The sequence below is a fragment of the Tympanuchus pallidicinctus genome, unplaced genomic scaffold (assembly GCF_026119805.1).
Source record: "Tympanuchus pallidicinctus isolate F22 unplaced genomic scaffold, pur_lepc_1.0 scaffold17, whole genome shotgun sequence".
Lineage (NCBI taxonomy): Eukaryota > Metazoa > Chordata > Aves > Galliformes > Phasianidae > Tympanuchus > Tympanuchus pallidicinctus.
The window spans coordinates 17,691,204-17,709,875 of NW_026294690.1; the positions used below are offsets into that span (position 1 = coordinate 17,691,204).

Consider the following 18,672-nt stretch of genomic DNA (forward strand, 5'->3'; position numbering starts at 1 on the left):
AAAGCTCTGCCTCTGAGAAGGAATAAAACTGGGCATGTTTATTAGCAAAGCTTGGTGTACAAGATACCCAGATGCAGTAGCACTGCTTAACAAAGCTGTTTGCCCCTCTGTTTTTATTTCAGCCCTCCTGCCTGACTTGCCAGCTGTGTGGTTTTGGTGTCATCTCCATTTTGTTCCCAAGGAAAATCAGTGCAGGTTCTTCTGAGTGCTCTGGGATTTTGAGCTGTTTTCGCCCTTGTGGGTTAAACTTTCAGTCCTGGGGCATGTTTAATACATGTTTGTTTGTTCAGTGAGGGCTGTATCATACTTCTGAGGTATCTTCCCTGAGGATTAAGCTGCAATCCAGCCATTCAACCTCTTGTGCGGGTCAGGGGGGCCAGCAATCTAATCTCTGAAATATGTATTTAGGTTCCAAACTCATTACGATGAAAGTGTTAATATTTTCCTCCAGTACTTGCCTTGTGACGTATCATTTACATCCTTTCTTCCCCAGTGCTGGTTGTCTGTGAAATAGAAAGTTTCAGAGAGGGAGGAATCTGCTCTGCCGTGGTAACAGAATATGGATAATGATGCACTAAACCCTGTGCTTATATCAGTGCAGGCACTCAGAAAATAAAAAACACTTTAAGCTCTGAGTATGGATCCTAATCGTGGCTTTTCCAAACTGATACACAAAAACACAGCTGAAATAGATTAAATTATGCGGGTTTTTGGGGGGGAGGGGACGGATGGCTCGACAATTTTATTTGCTGTGGATACTTTCTGTGTGGAAATACCACTGAAGTCAATTGGAAGTGATGCCTGGGAAGTGGTGTAGCTCAGAGATGCATATATAATGTCTTATTGGTTAGTCTTGTCAGTCCTTTGCCTTTGTACTGGCTTTGCTTTCCTGTTTCTGTGTTCCCCCAGACAAACAGCAGATGCACTTTATCAGTGACTTTCATTCCAGCAATCAAACTTGGACTGGCAGCAGAAATATCTGCATTGTTTTCCACCTGCTCGTGGGCACAGACTAAAGAGCTGTAGCTGCAGGTAGTAAATTGCACCCCAGCATCACTTCTGGGATGACAAAAATGCTTTCCACTGTTCTCCCCAGCCAGGAACTGCTTCTCAGCCTGGCTGAATATGTGGCTAAAAATGCATTTTCTGAGAGTCGTCTTTTGCTCAATCAGGACAGGCAGTTTGCTGGAGCTTGCGTTTGATAAGATTTGGTATTTTGAATGTGCTTCATGCTGCATATATGGCGTGGGATGGTTGTCCCTGGTGCTGAGTGGGGGCAGCAGCCCAAGCACGGCCTTTATTCGCTTGCTATTGAATTGTTCAAGTCATGTATAGGAGCTTGAACTTTCTTCTTTGTTACTGGCAGTGTATCCTTAACTGCAGGAAATCAAACTATTGTTTCTGAAAACTGTTCCTCCCCACACTTTATTAAAGGGATTTGTTTTATAGAAGTGTTTCTGCGGAAATAATTGTTATGCATGAATTAGCAGATAGGATTCAGCACTGTGCAGTGCAAATGGTTGCAGAAAATACAATAATAATGCTGTTGTAATGAAAATACTTTGGGGCTTTGACCTGCCGTCCCAAAATAATTTCGCTACGATGGTAGAAAAAGAAAATTATTCCCAGCATTATACTGAAGAGGACTTTTTTTCCATATTCCCATTGCTGGAATGATTCCTGTTCTATCTTGCACCCGAACAAATCCCATAATTTTTGCTATTAGTTGCTAAGAAACAAATTATAATTGCTGCTCAAATTCTTTACTGTTGTACCCTCTTATTGCCCTGAAGTGCATTCGTTTTCTTTTTGAAGATTAAATGATCAATGAAGTAATTCTTTCAAGAACAATTAATAAGGGAAACATTTGCAGAACAGCACCCGAGTATCTGCGTTTCCCTGGCTAAACAAACACGCACGACAACAATCGCAGTGATTGATCAATGAATTAATGCACTTCTGTTCCGCTGAACGAGGCATTTGGCACCCAAATTAAATCATTTCCGCAGTCATTACTAATGCCTGGATGTTGAGAAAAGATGATGTGTTTTAAAGCTCCTGGAAGTAGAGGAGGTTGGGGCTTGGTGGTGTTTTCTCCAGCGTCAGGATGCAGCTGGGCTGCCAGCATGTGCTCCTGGCTCATGTACTGCCCTGCTGGTTTGCAGCCTTGCCTTCAAATCCACCCCATCATCTTATGTGCACCTTTACACAGCTCCCAGCAGTGTGGGCATAAGCACCCGGTTTCTGTGGAGATGTAATGTTTGAATGACCTAGACAATCAGAAAGTGATTGGGGCTAGTTATGACAAATCTGATTCAAGAATGTCTCTTCCTGCATGCATGTAAATAGTCCTTGTTTCCTCCTGCAATATCCTTTCAAGACAAAGTCCTATTTATATAAACAAAGGTCTTCTCCAAAGTTGGAGACTGGTACTACAAGGGGTTCCCAGGGCTGGGCTTGGTGTGACACAGGGTGCTCTTTATCAAAGGAACAAGCAAATCAGTTTGAATTTCTACCCATGCACGAGTGTTCATGTATTGTGCTAAAACCTGAACTCAGCTGAGCAAAACGTGGCTGCCACCGTCAGCTCGTCACCTCTGCACCTTTGCCTCACAGTCTCTGGTGGGACAGAAAACTGGGTTAAGCCACATGTAAGCTTTTCTTTTTTAGGTTTATTCTCTTTTTGATGAATAGGACCAACAGGGAGTACAGAGGATAGCTATATAACCTACTTTACTTTCATCTGCTGTAGCAGGCTCCTTAACACAGAATGGAGGATTTCTCTCTGCTGTATTTCCACCCAAGGATAATAAATAGGACAAATACATGACTCCTTATCGCAGTGGCACTGTGTTCATTGGGGACACCTGTCCCAGGAGCTTTAGTTCTCAAGTGGGCCACAGCTGTGGGCTCAACTCTGCTTTGGAAGTGTATGGTGCAGCAAGGCACAGGCAGTAGGTCTGTTTTGTTCCTCTCGATGGTTATTAATTTGGCCTTTGACATGTAAAATAAATAATGACATATATTCAAAGCATGTATTTTATTTTTTTTTTTTCAGATAACTGAGGGCTGGATATTTAAGGCCTAAATGCAGGTATCGTTTTTGGTCAGACTGGATGCTGACCTGGACCACGCTGATCTTTGTTTGATGTGGTTTAGTGATGGAAAGGTTTCCTGGCAGGAAGCTCTGCTGTGAGAACTGATTCCGGTTCTGAGGAGATTGTCTTTGCTAAATCATGCCAAGGTGCCGTGAAAAATTCCAGCTGGGTCTGGATGGAAGGAAGAAGAGATTTCTCATTTTCTCTGTTGTTTTGAACAGAAAAGTGAGTGTTCTGATACTTTAACATCCAATAGATATCTCTGCACTTGCAGATCTGTTGACCTTAGCCTTAACTGGTCACATTGACGTCTCATGTTTTAAGTTAGTGCCATCCTTGCTTTCATAGGCTCGATGGATCATAAATAAAAGCACAGAGATCCTGCAGAAAGCCTGAGGGGAGATGAGGATGTAGTTTTCGTTTTTTCCCCTTGGCTTTGTGCAGGATCAGATGCTGCTCCATTTATTAACCAAATCCCCCAGGCTCTTCCTCCTGAGGCCCTTTTGTGGTCCCTGTGATACCACAAGGGTGGCTCCAGGGTGGCCCCTTCGGTTTATTGCAGAAGCAGTGGATGCTGTCAGCCTCCTGGCCCATTCTTGGAAGGCTGAAATGGGAATGCAAATAATCCATGAGAGTAGGGAGCTGTGAGTATTAATGTCCCTAGCAATTGTGTTAATCCGCAGAGTGGGGCTGTATTTGCAGAACAGTTTTCAGAGTTTTTATTTCCTAAATCAAATAATACGAGCTGTGGAGCAGTTATGTAGATGTTATTGGACTTCAGTTTAGGCGTAACTTCACACTATAGCCCAGCTATCTTCATTGGGTGCAGCCTTACCTCTGCGTATCACTGATATGCACTTTTTTATTCTGATGGCAGCTGGAAGGATGCATAAATAACACAGGAAATTAAATGGTACATTTAAATTACTATTCTGACAGTAGATGAAATAGGTTGGAAATGCAGATGCCAATATAAAGCATTTCCAGGAGAGCCTGGTCAAGTACAGCCCGTACCCAAAGGCAGAATCTTATCTTTTCAAGAAAGCCCTTTGCTGCTGGTGGGATACAAAGCCAACGCAGAGCAGATTTATTCTACTGTCTGCTTTCTTGTTGTTGTTTTTTCTTCCCTGTTTTCCATATGCAGAGCAAAGGCAGGGAGTCAGTGTTGGCATGTGAAGGATGGCGGAGCTTTAGATACGTTTGTCAAAAATTGCATCTTGTTAGTTTCCTTGTCTGCTGCAAACGTGAGCACCATCTCATAATTCATGCAAAGTGGGTGATGAACTTAAGGAAATTAAGGAGTATTTCTGGTCTAAATAGCACTCTCTAGTACAATGCAGGACCTTTTCAGAGGCAAGCTGAGCAGCTGGGTAACATTTAAGACCAGGATCTCAGTGCGGTGTTTCTCATTTGTGTCAAGTAAAGGAAAACTTCAAGCTCAGCAAGCTCGAGGCATATTGTTTTGGATTATTTGGGGTTCTGTATTAGCTTTCATCCAACTGCACAAAGGAAGCCCCACCATACAGTCGGTGCCAGTGGGGAACACCCAGGGTATCTGCTGCATTAGTGCTCAGTTACCAACTGCAAGAGGGCTTTATAGCACCTCCTGCTGCAGGTGGAAGTCCTACTATGTGGCTGCTGCATAGTCGTCTGTGCTGGAAGGATGTGTGTGAATAATGCACTGTTTTTGCTAAAAGCAGGAAAAAAAAAATCCAAAAATCTGGGAGTAAACTCATTCTGTTCAAGTCACCCCTAGGGGAAATGTCTGCCCAGGTTTTCAAGATTAAAGTAATAAAATACAATTTTTGAAGTCCTCAGCGTTTTGAATCAAGCAAAAGGTTTCCTTCAAAATGAATGTTTGAAGTGTTTCCTGTAGGAAGACAGTAAATGGGGAGGTTTTATTAAAAGCAGTGCAAAGTCAAGGAGAACTTTTTTCTTTTTTTCTTTTTTTTTTTTTTTTTTTGTAACATCATAAAGAAGAGTAATTTGATTTGGGCAGAGAACAGTTGACACCTTGCAGATATTTATAAGAGCCTCTGTTCCCCAGTGGGATGAGTGGCGGATGGGAAGGTGCAAGGCACTGCTGCCTGTTTGAGGAGGGGATGGAATCGGAGCAAAGCACTGGGCCAGCAGTGTGCCCTGAGGAGCTCACGTGGCGTGAGGGAGGAGAGAGCCCAGCACAGTGCAGGATCCAGGGCTCTTGCAGCTGTGTTTTGGCCAGCGGCGTTTGTAACGCTACAGGAAAAGCTCTCACAGTCTTTGAGATGCAAGGGAAAGGCCTGAAGGAGGAATTGTAGCCATGAAGATAGACAAATCAGTGTGTGTGTGATGGATGGGGGGCAGGAAGGCTTGGCAAGATTTAAACATCATCTCAATATGAGAATCCAGATAGAGATGTCAAAGTCAGAGATGATATGCATAGGTCAGAGATGTGAGTGACAGGCAGAGTGGGGAGGGCTTGGGAGGAACACGAGAGCTGCTCACATGTACTTCTGTTTTTCCTGCTGGCTCCTGTTGTTTTACTCGTCTTCTGCAGACTTAAGCAGATGTTTGACTTCAGTGGGGCTGGTCTGTGTTCTGTATCTCTGCAGTGTCTGGTTTTAGAGCATGGGGGAGGCTGTCCCTGTGCAGTGCTAGTGCACAGTCCTGGGAAGCCATCGAAGAGGCTGAGTGTGCACAACCAGACACACCAGCTTTTCCCTCCTGTAGCACCAACGTGGCCATTGGCAGAGCCTGTTCCCTTAAAGGAGGCAGCATGTCTCCCCAGTGGACACAGAGTTTGGGTTCATCTTGCCCATCCTCCAGGTACACATCTCTACTCATCAGTGAGTTAAATTCAGAGCAAACCCCACCACAAGGCCTCTCCAGCTGCAGAGTCCCTACAGCAGCAAAGGTTTGTCTGAGAGATTTTTCATCTCATGAAAAGGATCGTTTCCATTATGGAAATGATGGAACTGGATCAGGCTGTTAGGTAAGGATGCTCAGGCAGGACCTTGTTTGTTGCTTGCAGTCATAAAGCCCAACATAAGCTGTTTTCCGGAGGGGAGGCAGACTGGGAGAATGGTAAGATGTTTACATCTAAAACTTTTCTCTAGCAAAGTAGAAATCCCAGAGAAATTTCTGTTCTAAAGGTCAGATTAGAAAGCTTTCATCCCCAGACTTGTAAACCTTTTCTCAAATCAGTGACTCTAAAATTATTCATTTGAACAGCAGCTCTTAAACTAAAATTCTATTAAGCTCTGTATCAAAGGGGTTTTTATTTTGAACCACGGAGCCAGCTGCGTAGTCTTGACACAACGACAAGGACATGGGCAGAAGAACTTAATCTCTGTGTGTTTTTGAAAGGGGTGACATAAAACCCTGCTTTTAAAAAGTCAGGCACAGGTTTTATAGAGACAGTGTTTAGAGATATTAGAGCCATAAATATCTAGAGGCAAATCTTGTCAAGTGTTTCGAGAGCAAAAAGCTTTAATGCTTTTGTGGGTGCTAGTCATCAGTTAAAGTGCTTTCAGCCTGCCTTCTTATAGACAGGCTGTGATTTCTTCAAACCAATGTCCTCTAAAATCTGTAATTGATTGAGATGCACTAGAATCCCATCTTCAAGACTGTATTATGGGCTAAATTAGCATAGCTTATAGTCTGCATTCAGTGAAGTCATGTTATTCCACGGTCAGTGAAGCAAATTACTTCTTTTCCATCTGGTTGTGACTGTTACTTCACATGAAAGTGTGCTCTGTGTGTATTGGTGTTACTCAGATTTGGTGAAAACCCTTTGAAAGAGGACATTCAAGTTATCTCTCTGTACAGAGTTCTTTGTTCAGTAGAACAAGGAAGATCTAGCTAATTCCTCTGGTTGCTGTTTCATTAAACAAGATGTCTTTGGCAGCCTGTTCTGAATCCCCTTGACATCACACCATGTGACCTTTAATCAAAAAAAATCCCATTGACTTTGATTCAAGGAGCAAATGTGACCTTAAAAATCACTCTAAATTTTAGGTTGCTGAGATCATTTTAGAATTATGTAAGGGATCTGAGAAGGAAAACTGCATTATGCTTCGTAAACCTTTTTAAGTCATGCTTGAGAATTGACTTGCAGTTTCTTGGCTGTATGTGTGTACATAAGTGGGTTTTGTGTTTGTTTCACGTGGATGAAGAGGCAACTACAGCTCACCTGCATCATTGCACTATTTCCCATCCTTCCTGTCGCTGGGAAGCTCAGTGCATGGTTCTCTGGAGTCCATTTAATGTGAATAGGAAGAGTGGTGTTTTGTCTGCTAGGAAATGCCCCAAATTGACAGTGAACAAATTTATTTCAGTTTCCTGGTCTGCCTGTTGTTAACTTATCGCATTCTTTTTGATCCACGCAAGTTTCTTGTCTACAAATGATAGCCAAGACTCAAGTGTGGAATACCAAACACCAGACCCCATCTGATTTGTGTAGGAAATCATTAACACAATCTAGCTAATACTGCTGAATTACTTGCTCTCGCTTCATTGATTCCTTTCTCTGTTATTAAAGGTTTAATACACAAGTCTGATGTTGCTTAGGTTCTTGTTCTTTTGTTATACACAAACCCACTTTTCAGTCCCAAGGCTTTCCTTTATTGGAGACTGTGGGTTTGTATTCATAGCTTCAAGAACTCTCGTTTTCATCCTGTGTCTTCTCTATCAAAGCCTTTGCAATCATCTTGTTTGGGATCCTGTGCTACAATCCTTTGTTTTTCTATCAATCTTACACATCCTCTGTTAAGGTTGAATAGCTCACTCTACAGAAATAATAATACATTAGAAGATATAGATAGACATAGAGATAGAGGTATTGTGTTTTGGTTACTGCTTGCTATTAGCATCAACTCACTACAGCAATATCACTGATGTGTTATCAAATTTACTTCACAGGAATCTCTAGAGATAGACTTTAAGTAAAATATAGCATCAGAAAGACAATTTTTTTTTCTCTAAGCCTGAATATTAGTCACTCTTTCTTTTGGAAATTAAACTTCAGTGATGTATAAAGAAGTGATTGTTATATGTGTGTTTTGGCTAGAATATTTAAAGGAGAAATAGTTTTCCCCCAGTTCAGCAAGAATAAGAGTAATAGATAAAAACAGCATTGACAGTGTTTTTCTAATCATTAGGAAAAAATCTTAAATGTAATGACAAAGGGTTCACTAATGGTGTATGAGTTTTTGACAGTATGCCATTCAAAGAGATGTACGGCAGTGCTTCTTTCTGCAGGATGCAGTCACATAAATTGGCTTTGTAAAAGACATGCAGACACCTGTCACAATCAATTTGAATCATTTACCATTCATGTAGTTTTCCATAATATTTTTGTTTTCCTGTGGTCGTTTTTAGATGGCCCTCTTGCAGAGCGAGGTCTCTCTTTAATTTCAGGGCTGGCATAATTACGAAAGCATTTTGGATCCTGATAATGTTATGCCACACTTTAAATAAAGAAATAAGTAGCCTAAGAAGGAAAAACCATGGAAACACTCCTCTGGCTAACAAAGAAAGGCTAAACAGAGCTTAGCTTTCAGAAAAAATAGGGATCTCTCTGTCAGATCACCAATGACCTGAGACTCACAGCCTCCTAAGGGAAGCCTCATTGTTTCACTCTTGTTCCCAGGGCGTGCTGAGTTCAGCAGCTGAATTATTTCCACGTTGTAGTCAAGAACGGGAGCGAAGTGGGCCTGCAGTACAAATGCTCTAAATACTCTGCTTGGGGAGATGGCTTAAAAATAGAACGATCAGTGGAGCTATAAGTGAGATTGTTTGTAAATACTAAAACCACGGGTCCTCTCCCTGCTAGTCATGGTCCAAGAACCTGCAGAGCAGAGAGCTAATCTGGTCCTGCTGACTTGCTGGGGCTTTGATGTACCTTCTGAAATCCTTCTTTAAAGGAATCATAGAATCACAGAATGGCCAGGGTTGCAAGGGACCTCAAGGATGATGAATCTCCAACTCCCTGCCACATGCAGGGCCACCAACCTCCCCATTTAATACCAGCCCAGGCAGCCCAGGGCCCCATCCAACCTGGCCTCGAACACCTCCAGGGATGGATGGGGCATCACAGCCTCTCTGGACAGCTGTTCCAGCACCTCACTGCTCCCACAGAACAGACTTCCTCTCAAAAGAACAAACTTTGATTCCAAGGCTCACCAAGCAGTTCACTAAGTGAAAAGACGTACTGAGTTTGCATGCTGCTTTGATCACTTAGGGTAGGTTTACATCCTGCCTACACCTGATACGCATCGATCGTGCAAACAGAAGGGCTGTTTCTGAGAGGTCAGATGCTGCCTCATGCCACGAGCATCTGAGTTGTGGAATGAGCAGATTTTCACCCAAGCACACGCAGGGATCCTGGCTCTGACCAGAAGTAGTTTCTACCCATATTAGCAGCCCTCAATTCTGGTCATGTTTTACTTGTTTTCATGTGTAAATATTTTTTATTGAAATTAAGACTCCTTTCTTTCTTGATCTAGGCTGTGATAGATCACTGTAATTGAAGCAATTCCCACCCTAAAAATTTTAATTAAGTTACAGAGACGCCTGCGTGCTAGAATTTAATCAACTTATCTTTTCCAGGCATTGTTTTGCTTCATCACGTCGTCTCCCTTCTGTTTACTAATGCTCAGTGCATTGTATCTGGCATTCAACCACACTGTTTTACAATGACCGTGTTTCTTATTTCTGATATGGAGTTTGTAATACCCTGTATTGAAATACTTCAAATTTTCAGAGTCCTTACACACTGTGTTGCCAATTCCCAAGAGCAAACCTGTGCACTGCCTGGGTCTGTTGGTGACATCTGCTCACCTGCACTTTCCAATGGGAAGGAGCTGGTGTTTAGAGAAGCGTGGAAGTGTCATAGTCCTCCAAATGTGCCGAGAGCTTGCTGTCCCAGTAAGTCTTCTGGGCTTTTGTGGTGTGTTTGTGTGGTTGGTTTAGGGGTTTGTTGTATTTTTAATAACATATAAGAACAAAAATCCTACTCAGGCTTCTTGGGTTCTGGGGGCAAAGCAAGACAGGGCAGAACGTAGCAGTGAATAAAGGGGTCACACACACAGAACTGAAGTGTTTAAGCAGTGAATTCAGTGTCCTCCTTCAGCTGCAAGAGTTACTCTTTTTCCTGCTTTCCTATCCCTTTCATTTTTTGATGTTAGAAATAGAGATGGTAATTTCTCACTCCCCTCCAGTCAGGGTACTGGATAACTGTGTTTTCTTGGGAAAACAACAGAAACAGGAAAATAAGTGTTAGAGTGCTACTCCACCCTGAAAGCTTCCCGTGGGGTTGTACCCAGCAAGCGAGTTTCACTTTTGTCAACCAAGCAGTTTGACCTCACTGCACGGGGAATTCAGCTGTGCCAAATTTCAGTGCAATATTTTGCACCCATTCAAGCAGAAGCTTGTAAAAAATATTTTTGCCCATTTGGCACAGCAGGGGAGAGCAGAAGAACCTCTCGAATCAGCTCATCACTAATTTGTACGCTTTGCAGCCGTTCAGCAATATGGAAGCAGCTCCTAAATTCTCAGGAAAGGTTGTGTAGCAAGATGGTGTTTAAGTGAAACTTCTTATTAATAACGCCTTTAAGACGCAGTGATATTATTATTGCTAATTCATGTTACTATTTAGGTACTGCACAAATAAATTTGAAGTGTGAAAGGATCAGAATCATCAGCCCAATCAGTTTGATGAGGCATTAGCTTTTTTATAATTACCTTAATCTTGCTATTTCTTTCAGAGCTCGTTTTTAAGTACATGTGTGAGGCTTTCCAGAATTGACAACTGACTTTAAAAACTCAATAGTTTGCACTGGGAATGGTAACGATGAATGCTTTGCTTTGTTTGCTGCCTCACATTGATTTTGACCATTCTTCCATCGTTTCTTAGTTGATCATCCGAGCAGATTGCTCTTGGTAGCAACCCCTTCCTTTTCCTGTCGTAAATATGTGGCTGTTTTGTCAACAAATTGGGTTATTTCCTCCCCGCAGAAAAAAATCAGAGGACATAGTCTGCATTTAAACAATTGAGTCGTGCACTTGCTCTCCACGCTGCTGTAATCAGGAGTTGCTGGATCACCAAGGTGGCTGTTCCTTATGATTGGTAATGAAAGCCTCTCCCGTTCCCTCCCTGGTGATTAACTGAAGCATTCCCTGGAGCGCTGTTCAAGTGGGCTTAACCACGCAGGCTGAGAGCTGATGCTAGCTTTCTTACCTTCTAAAGCAGGCCTGTGTATGGCTGTTGTAGAATTCAGAACTGAAAAGAGAATCCAGTGCAAGCTTTGAAATGTTCTGTGTGTGTATATGTGTGTGGATGGATATGCATGTGGCATAATGGATTGTGCAAAGGCAGAGGCAAATCTGTCTAACACGTGTAAGACATATATAAACTGCATGCAAATAATCTTTCATATTATATATTATTTAAGACTAAGAAATTGTTCTTCTGTTTTCTCTCATATCTGTCTCCATATCTATCTGACTACATCGGAAATGACTTTATTGTTACTACATGTGACCTAGAGTCCTTGTGAGGACCTCTGCGTCCATCTCTCTCTACTTGGAGTTTGAGCAAACACATGCAAACTTGCTGCTAAATTGGCACCCAGATTAAATTTGGATCGATTCTGAACTCGAGCCCAATTGTTGAACCTTTTGTGTGCACCCATTTTGCTCAAGTTAAAAAAATCTTAGAATCATAGAATCGTTACAGTTGGAAAAGACCTCTAAGATCTTCCAGTCCAACCACCAACCAACCCATCCCACCATGCCACAAAGTTGTTTGATTTTCCAGCAGAGCTGGCTGATGCAAATGGCAGCATGGTCTTAGTTTGGTTCTGTCTGTGAGTTGGAGCAGAAGGCAGGCAGGTCAGTAACTGTTTAGTTCTGTCTCTGTTTTCACAAATAATGGTGAGGTTTTTTTATGCATGCAGCGTCTTTTTAAAATCACACAATATTTATCAACTGAACTGCAAATTTTAAAACTGGAGTGGATGAATGAAGCTGGAGTGAAACAATGAAGCTTAGAGCATAGTGTATGCCAGACCTGTGCTGGAGATCTCCTGATGCCTGCTAGCACTGTGAGAAAATTCCTGCTTGTTGTTTTGGAATGGATGCCCAGGGAGGTGGTGGAGTCGCCAACCCTGGGGGTGTTCAAGGAAAGGCTGGATGTTGTGTTGAGGGACATGGTTTAGTAGGAGCTATTGGGAATAGGTGAACAGTTGGACTGGGTGATCTTTTAGGTCTTTTCCAACCTTGGCGATTCTGTGATTCTATGATTCCAATGCAGTTCCCTTTTTGCCTGTATGTTGTCCTTAATTTGACTCCAACAGGATGTGTCCATGAGCAGGGCTCCCAGCGTAACAGGAACCGCTGCTCTGCCTGATTACCCAGCTCTCACAAGTCTGATTTGTATTTATTTTTACTATTAATTTATTATGGTGAGAGTGAAGATCTGCTCTCAGGAGGGCAGGAGGGGGCTGTGGTTTCAGTGGGTACCACAGGGGCATCCTCAGTTCCAGCTCAGACTGCTCCAAGGTGACGACCTGCATGCTCATCTGTCTGAAATGAAGCAGTGATTTCTCCCGATTTCTTTTCTTATGTATGCACAGTAGTGCTTCCAAAACCCGTTTTCAACAGGGGATAAAAATCAAGGCTTAATTTTTTGCCCTTTTAACATTTGAATGATGTTCCTGCTAATTCTTGCTGTTAAATATTTATCGCCCGTGTTTCCTCTGGTTCCCAACTGCACTGACAACAGGTTTGCAATCACCAAAGCATAGCTCAGCCACACCGAGAGCTGAAGAAATGGAAATTGAAATGCAAAGGACTGTTTAAAGGCTGCTGAAGCGACTCAGCGCGTTGTGCTCCTGCAGCAGCCGATGGTGCTGCTCAGAGCCTGGTGCTGAGCTTGTGCAGCATCACCTCCTAGCAAGTCTCTTGAATTCAGCGAGCAAGGCAAGAGGGAGCTGCTTTTCTGCAGCCTATGGCCCCTGGAGGAGAGCAAAGGGAGAGAGGTGGAAGGAGGAATGGAATTTAATTAAAGCACCGTGTGGCTAACATAGTTATTAATGAGAGACTTCCTTGTGGGAAAGGAAGGGTTTCTGCACATGGGTTGCAAGGGCATGAGTAACAAGTTTCCTGAGGGGAAAGAGAACTGGGTTAAGGCAGTAATTCTTCTTAAATGTGTAAGAACTTTCCAGCAGCGTTATGGGTTGCTGGAGTTTTCTCCAGGCATTTCTTCTGCCCTGAGTAAATCGACACTTCGTCCCCTTCCCATCTTACAGCCTTGGGAACATTTTGTAATCCTTTTGCTACTTCAGCAGCACGCTGCTGCTGCTCTGTAGCCCAACCTCTCATGCAAGCTGATGCTCACTTTGTTTCCTTGTCATGCAGCAGAATCCTAATAAACCTTCTGTCCTTCCCATTAGAAAAAGCAATTCCTTTAATTGAGTTATTTCTCTTGGCAGATCTCGAGAACTTCAAGACCAGAGTAAGAAGCACAGTGTCCGTCCGCCAGGGCCAGGGCATGGTGCTGCTGTGCGGACCACCGCCACACTCTGGAGGTAAGGCAACTGCTTCTCTTGCTTTGAGGGTGCAGTGGCAATGTGAAAGGTTTTCATTCTCAGGATACGCTTCAGAAGGTTCAGAGAAGAGCTCTGTGGTGGTGCCTGCCTGAAGGGTTGGTTCTTGGTTGTGTTGAGCAAAGAAACTGGGAGATCCCTAGTAGGGTATGAGTGCAGAGAAAGGTCTTAGCTGCACTGTATCCAGGTATGTGCATAGGAGGCAATCCGAGGCAAACCAGAGCAGTATGTGCATATGGAGAAGACATGGCCGAGACCTAGTGGAAGTGCCACAGCCTTTTAATATGTGACCTATGTGTATCTTCTGAAAAATAGGCTGGAGATTGTTGACAGAGCTACTTCTGTGCGTGATCTTCTCAGGATTATTTTAATTTCTGAGACACTTGTTGCCTGTGTTTTTTTTCTCCTGGATGCTCAGCAGTTTTCCAGGCCTCACAGGATTTATTTCTGGAGAGTACATGCTCTTCCTACTGTTTTTATAGGAGGAAGAGGCAAAGCAGAGTGGTATAGGAGAGGAGGAAATACCATGACAGGAAATTATATATTTGCAACCTTTTACTCTGAATTGCCATAGGGTTTTAAGGGCAGTATTATGTTCTCTGTGTACCTTCTGAATGTTAACACCAAGAGACTGCAATAGGTGCTGCATGTGCGTACCCTAAAATGAGAACACGTGGTGTCTGTCAGATACCATTCTTTGCTGGGAGCACATATATCAGTGTTTATGAGGTTTATGAGAATTTTGCACTCATGACCCAAAGGAAGACAGCATTTTCTCACTGGTATGTGTGGCCTGTGACCACCAACCAGTACTCACCAAGCAGCCGTTGCAGCCTGATGTTGTGTTGGGAGGCATTTTGGTGCATCGTTGGCATCTGGTCATCTTTCAGTCATCATGTTTCATGTTTCTGCATCCTTCTACAAGGAATTTCCATTCATGCTTTGACATCTGCCTGTCCTTTGAAAGCTTGCTCACCAACTGGATGAGAATTGCCCAACAGCATCTTAGGGTGACAGAGAAGTGACAGGAGGTGAATATGTTTCTGGTGCCCAGAAAAACAGGAAACTGAAGGGCAGTTATTTCCTTCTGTCATTTAGATGAGAGATGTCTTCCTACATGGCCACATTCTACCGTCTGCTCTATTACAGCTAGTAAATTATCTTAACTGTATCAAGCCAGATCCACAATTAGTCTAAATTTATACTATTGCAGTGTTGTAACCAAGCTGGGCTGCTGTACACCCGTGGTGGTTTTCTGGTTTGCATGGAAAGTGTTTTGTGGAAAGTCAAAATAGTTCCAGGTAATTGAGAGTGAGACCCTTGTTCTGCAGGAATTAATCTTCTCTCTGGAAATAATTTCATTTTCTTTTCCTTCCTCCCAAGGTTGGAAATAACGATGAGTTTTAGAAGTCACAACTGCAACGTTAATGCTTTTCAACCATGTGCATCGCTCTCCGTATGTCTCCCAGCGTAATAGAAACTATTTAGTCTCTAGGAGTTACTGCACAATTACCACAGCTATCTCCTGTTCCAGCTCTGGGCAGATGGAGCTTCATAAGAGAATATCAGATGTTGCTGGGAATGAACTGCGTATCGGAAAATCGCAGTGTTCTGTTGGCAGCTCCCATCCCAGAGCTCTGAGGCAGTGTTTGCAGAACAAAGCTGCAGAGATCAGCTCCTGCCCGTGCCTCCCCGTGCTGCCTCTGAGTGTAACTTTGCAATGATTCAACGTTGTGGTGCAGCAGTCAGGTTAGAAGTGAGGAGAAATGCATCGAGTTGAAAGTGTGAGTGGCAATTAAGGTGGAGGAAACGCAATTACTTATTTTGGAATTTGATTATGACAGCAAAGCTAACTTCATCATCCTTCCAAAGGTGCCTGGGGACATTCACGACCAGCACAGAAGCATAGGACTGTCTGGGGAAAAATTCTATGTTATGGTTTTTTTAAAAATTTTTTTTACTGTAATTTCTATTCTGCATTTAAAATTTCACATAAAAAAAAATAAAAATAAAAGAGCAGACAGAACAATTCAGCTGGAAGATGGCTGTTGCTTTGATTGAGGGCATTCAGGAGAATGAAAGAAGCCTGAAAAGAATGAGAAACCAAGAGCTGGCCTGTTGCTAAGCACTGGGTGTAGGTTATCCCTCTGGGTGCCGGAGGTGCAGGTGCAACAATTCCCTCCTGATAGGAGAAATTCCCAGTTGTGTGGGGGATCAGCTGCAGTTTTCCCTCAGTTTTGGGGTGACTCAGGTGGCAGTGCACAGGGCTGCCCTTATCTGTGCAAAATCTGTTAAAAAGGAATCATTCTTTGTCCTCTCTTGCGTCGTTGGTCATCTTGGTCTTAAGCTGTACTAAAATTCAAACATCTGTCTGCTTTCAGGCCTTCATCCTTTGGGCTGTAATTCACTGCTTGGAAATATCCATTTTTAAAGAGCTGGCATTTGAAAGTGGAGTTATGTTGGCCTACATACATTAGTTGTTGGGAGGTTTTTTTCTTCATAATGATGCCAAATATAAAGCTTCTCATTACTCAAGTGTTACTAGGAATTCATCTTGAAAGCAAGTCCAGATAGTTAACAGATATTTCCACCATCATAAAGTGGAGCACGTAGGGCTAGTGAAGGCAGCATGGGCATCTCCATGAATTGCCCCAGTTTTTGTTATAATACAGCTTGGAGGTTCAACATATGAATCCAGGCTGCTTTCCTCCTTGCTCCTTTAAGACAAAACAAGTTGTGCATTGCGGTGCATTTCCAGCAGGGAGCCGCTGTTTTGTCAGGTCGGTGCATCCTGGTGTTCCATTGTGTTAAGCAGCATCATGATGTAAGTGCCTCCTATGATGAAGAGCTTGCTGAGTGCTGGAAATTGGGAAAATTAATGTTTATCTGCAGCTCAGGAAGTAGCTGAGCTGAAAAAGAACAAATGCAAATCAAACATTTGCTTCGGTCGTAATTTCTCCTTTTGGAGCCTGAGCCCCTAAAGCCCATCCTGCTGTATTGATGGCATCTTGTTTGCTTTAAGTTTTTAATTACTTTTCTCCCCTTCTCTACTTGTTCTCTTGCACTAAAGTGTAAGAAATAGTAGAAAAATGCCTGCCTGTGTTGTGAGCGTTTGTCTGAAATAATTATCTGGAGAATGTAGGATTCTCCCTTGTTCTTTCCACTGCTTTTTTAATCGGAACTTAACGATGGTCCTGTGTCAGCCAGTCTGTGAACCTCCATGGAAACATAATGCAAGAGTAAATATTGTTGTGGGAATGTGGCATGAGGTGCAGATATAACAGCATGATGGGCAATAGGAGAAGTGTAAGCAGTCAAGCTGTAGACAAGAAAAGATGATAGAAAGTCCTAAACATATTTGTGCAATTCCAATTTGGCTTCAGTGAGCATTCATTGTGATTGTGATCCAGAGATTATACATGATAAAGCACAGAATTTAACCTAGGGTTTGAGTAAGAATATAGATATTTGTGGAAGGGCTGCAGGAATACTCTCACCTGCATGGTTTCTTCTGGAAATGAGCTCTGTTACAAGTAAGGATGACTTCCCCTGAAACGTCACAAAACTTTTCCAGCCCTTATGAGCCTACAACCACACCAGGATCCCAATGCAGCTGCTGCACACTAGAGCAGCATTTGGTAGGCACTTCTACCTGACAGAGCTTATTAAGTGCTTAAATCACACACAGTAAGAGTTTTGGAAATGTAGGGAACATCAGGAAGTTTTCATGACTGTTCCAGTGAGCCCTGGCTATGGTATCTCAGCATTCCTCAGGATGAGCCATGTGATTTGGGTGCTATAAAAACGATGCTGTATTGCTTTATGTTCTCAAAGCTCTTCTAGATCAATACTCCCTGCTGCCTCTCATCCCAAGAGCTGCATGAATAATTGATCTGGGGGCCTTGCTAGCTAAAACGAAAACAAATACACAAAAAATAAGTTGGGTTTGTCCAGAGTGTTTCATTCCATATTAAGCCTTTTTTATTACATTTAGGTATATTTAGAAACAGTGAAGCATTTTGAAATGTCAAATGGACTGTTTACTTTTAAAGCTGTTGGTGAAAACATTTTTACTTTGTTTGGATTTTGGTTTGGGTTTTTTATGACACTGTTAATCAAGCTTGGCAAGATACGTTTGTTGGGAAGATAAGAGGGAAAAAAAAAAAGAGCACCCTCAGCCCTTCCCAGCCAAAAAAATATCCATACAGCACAAAGTAAAGCAAGTCCTCTCTTGTGTTTCTCAGAGCTCTGAGCACAAGTCTGTAGGGAATGAGCCCAGGGATTATCTGGAGGTCACTGTGCTGTTGACTTAATCTCCAAAATATAAATGATCAAAACATTTTTTATGCCAAATAGCTGTTTCTGTTACAGGGTGTGGGAACTGAGTTATTGAGCTGCAACTTTAGTCGGATTCATTTGGTGTTCAGGACAGGATTCATTAATGTTTTGCCTACAGTTTTCAGCTACCTTCTGTCATCCTTGGAGGTCCTTTCATCGTGAGGCTGGATGCTAAAGCAAAAGTCATAGGAAGGTGTGCAAGTTTCATGTGGCCATTGGTGGCACATCCATAAACATGCAGAAGACCAAGCTTGTAAATCCAGCCCTGAAACCTGTCCTGTCCCTGTCTGTGGGGAGATGAATGAATTTGGCTTGGGGCATTTCTTCACTTCCCCCCCCACTCCCCCTTCCCTAGATTTTCTTATCTTTATGGAAGATCTGTATACACGATGCTCTCATGACATCTGCCTTCCTGCCCTGGTGAGAAAATCCCATAGAATAAAGGATTTTGAATTTCCAAGTGTGGTGGGAAATGATGAATGTACGTGGAAAAGTGTCTCTGGATTACTCAGCTATTTAAACATTGTGTTCTTTGCATTCTGGAGAGGCATGGTGCATTCTGAGCTCTCTTTTCATAGCCTGTACCACCACACCTATTGCTTTTTTCCTCACCCATTTTATCTCAGTAATCTATGGAAAAAAAAGTAGAC

The 18,672-nt window shown here is 42.7% G+C and overlaps 1 protein-coding gene across 6 annotated transcripts in view; it reads left to right on the top strand.

The window, feature by feature from the left end:
* LOC128078431 (contactin-4) overlaps positions 1-18,672 on the top strand; it is a 253,469-nt gene that overhangs the window by 156,971 nt on the left and 77,826 nt on the right. For all 6 annotated transcript variants that reach the window (XM_052678620.1, XM_052678613.1, XM_052678614.1 and 3 more), the window contains one exon: positions 13,571-13,666. In XM_052678620.1, the coding sequence (XP_052534580.1) occupies positions 13,571-13,666 (96 nt within the window). The remainder of the gene's footprint in view (positions 1-13,570; positions 13,667-18,672) is intronic.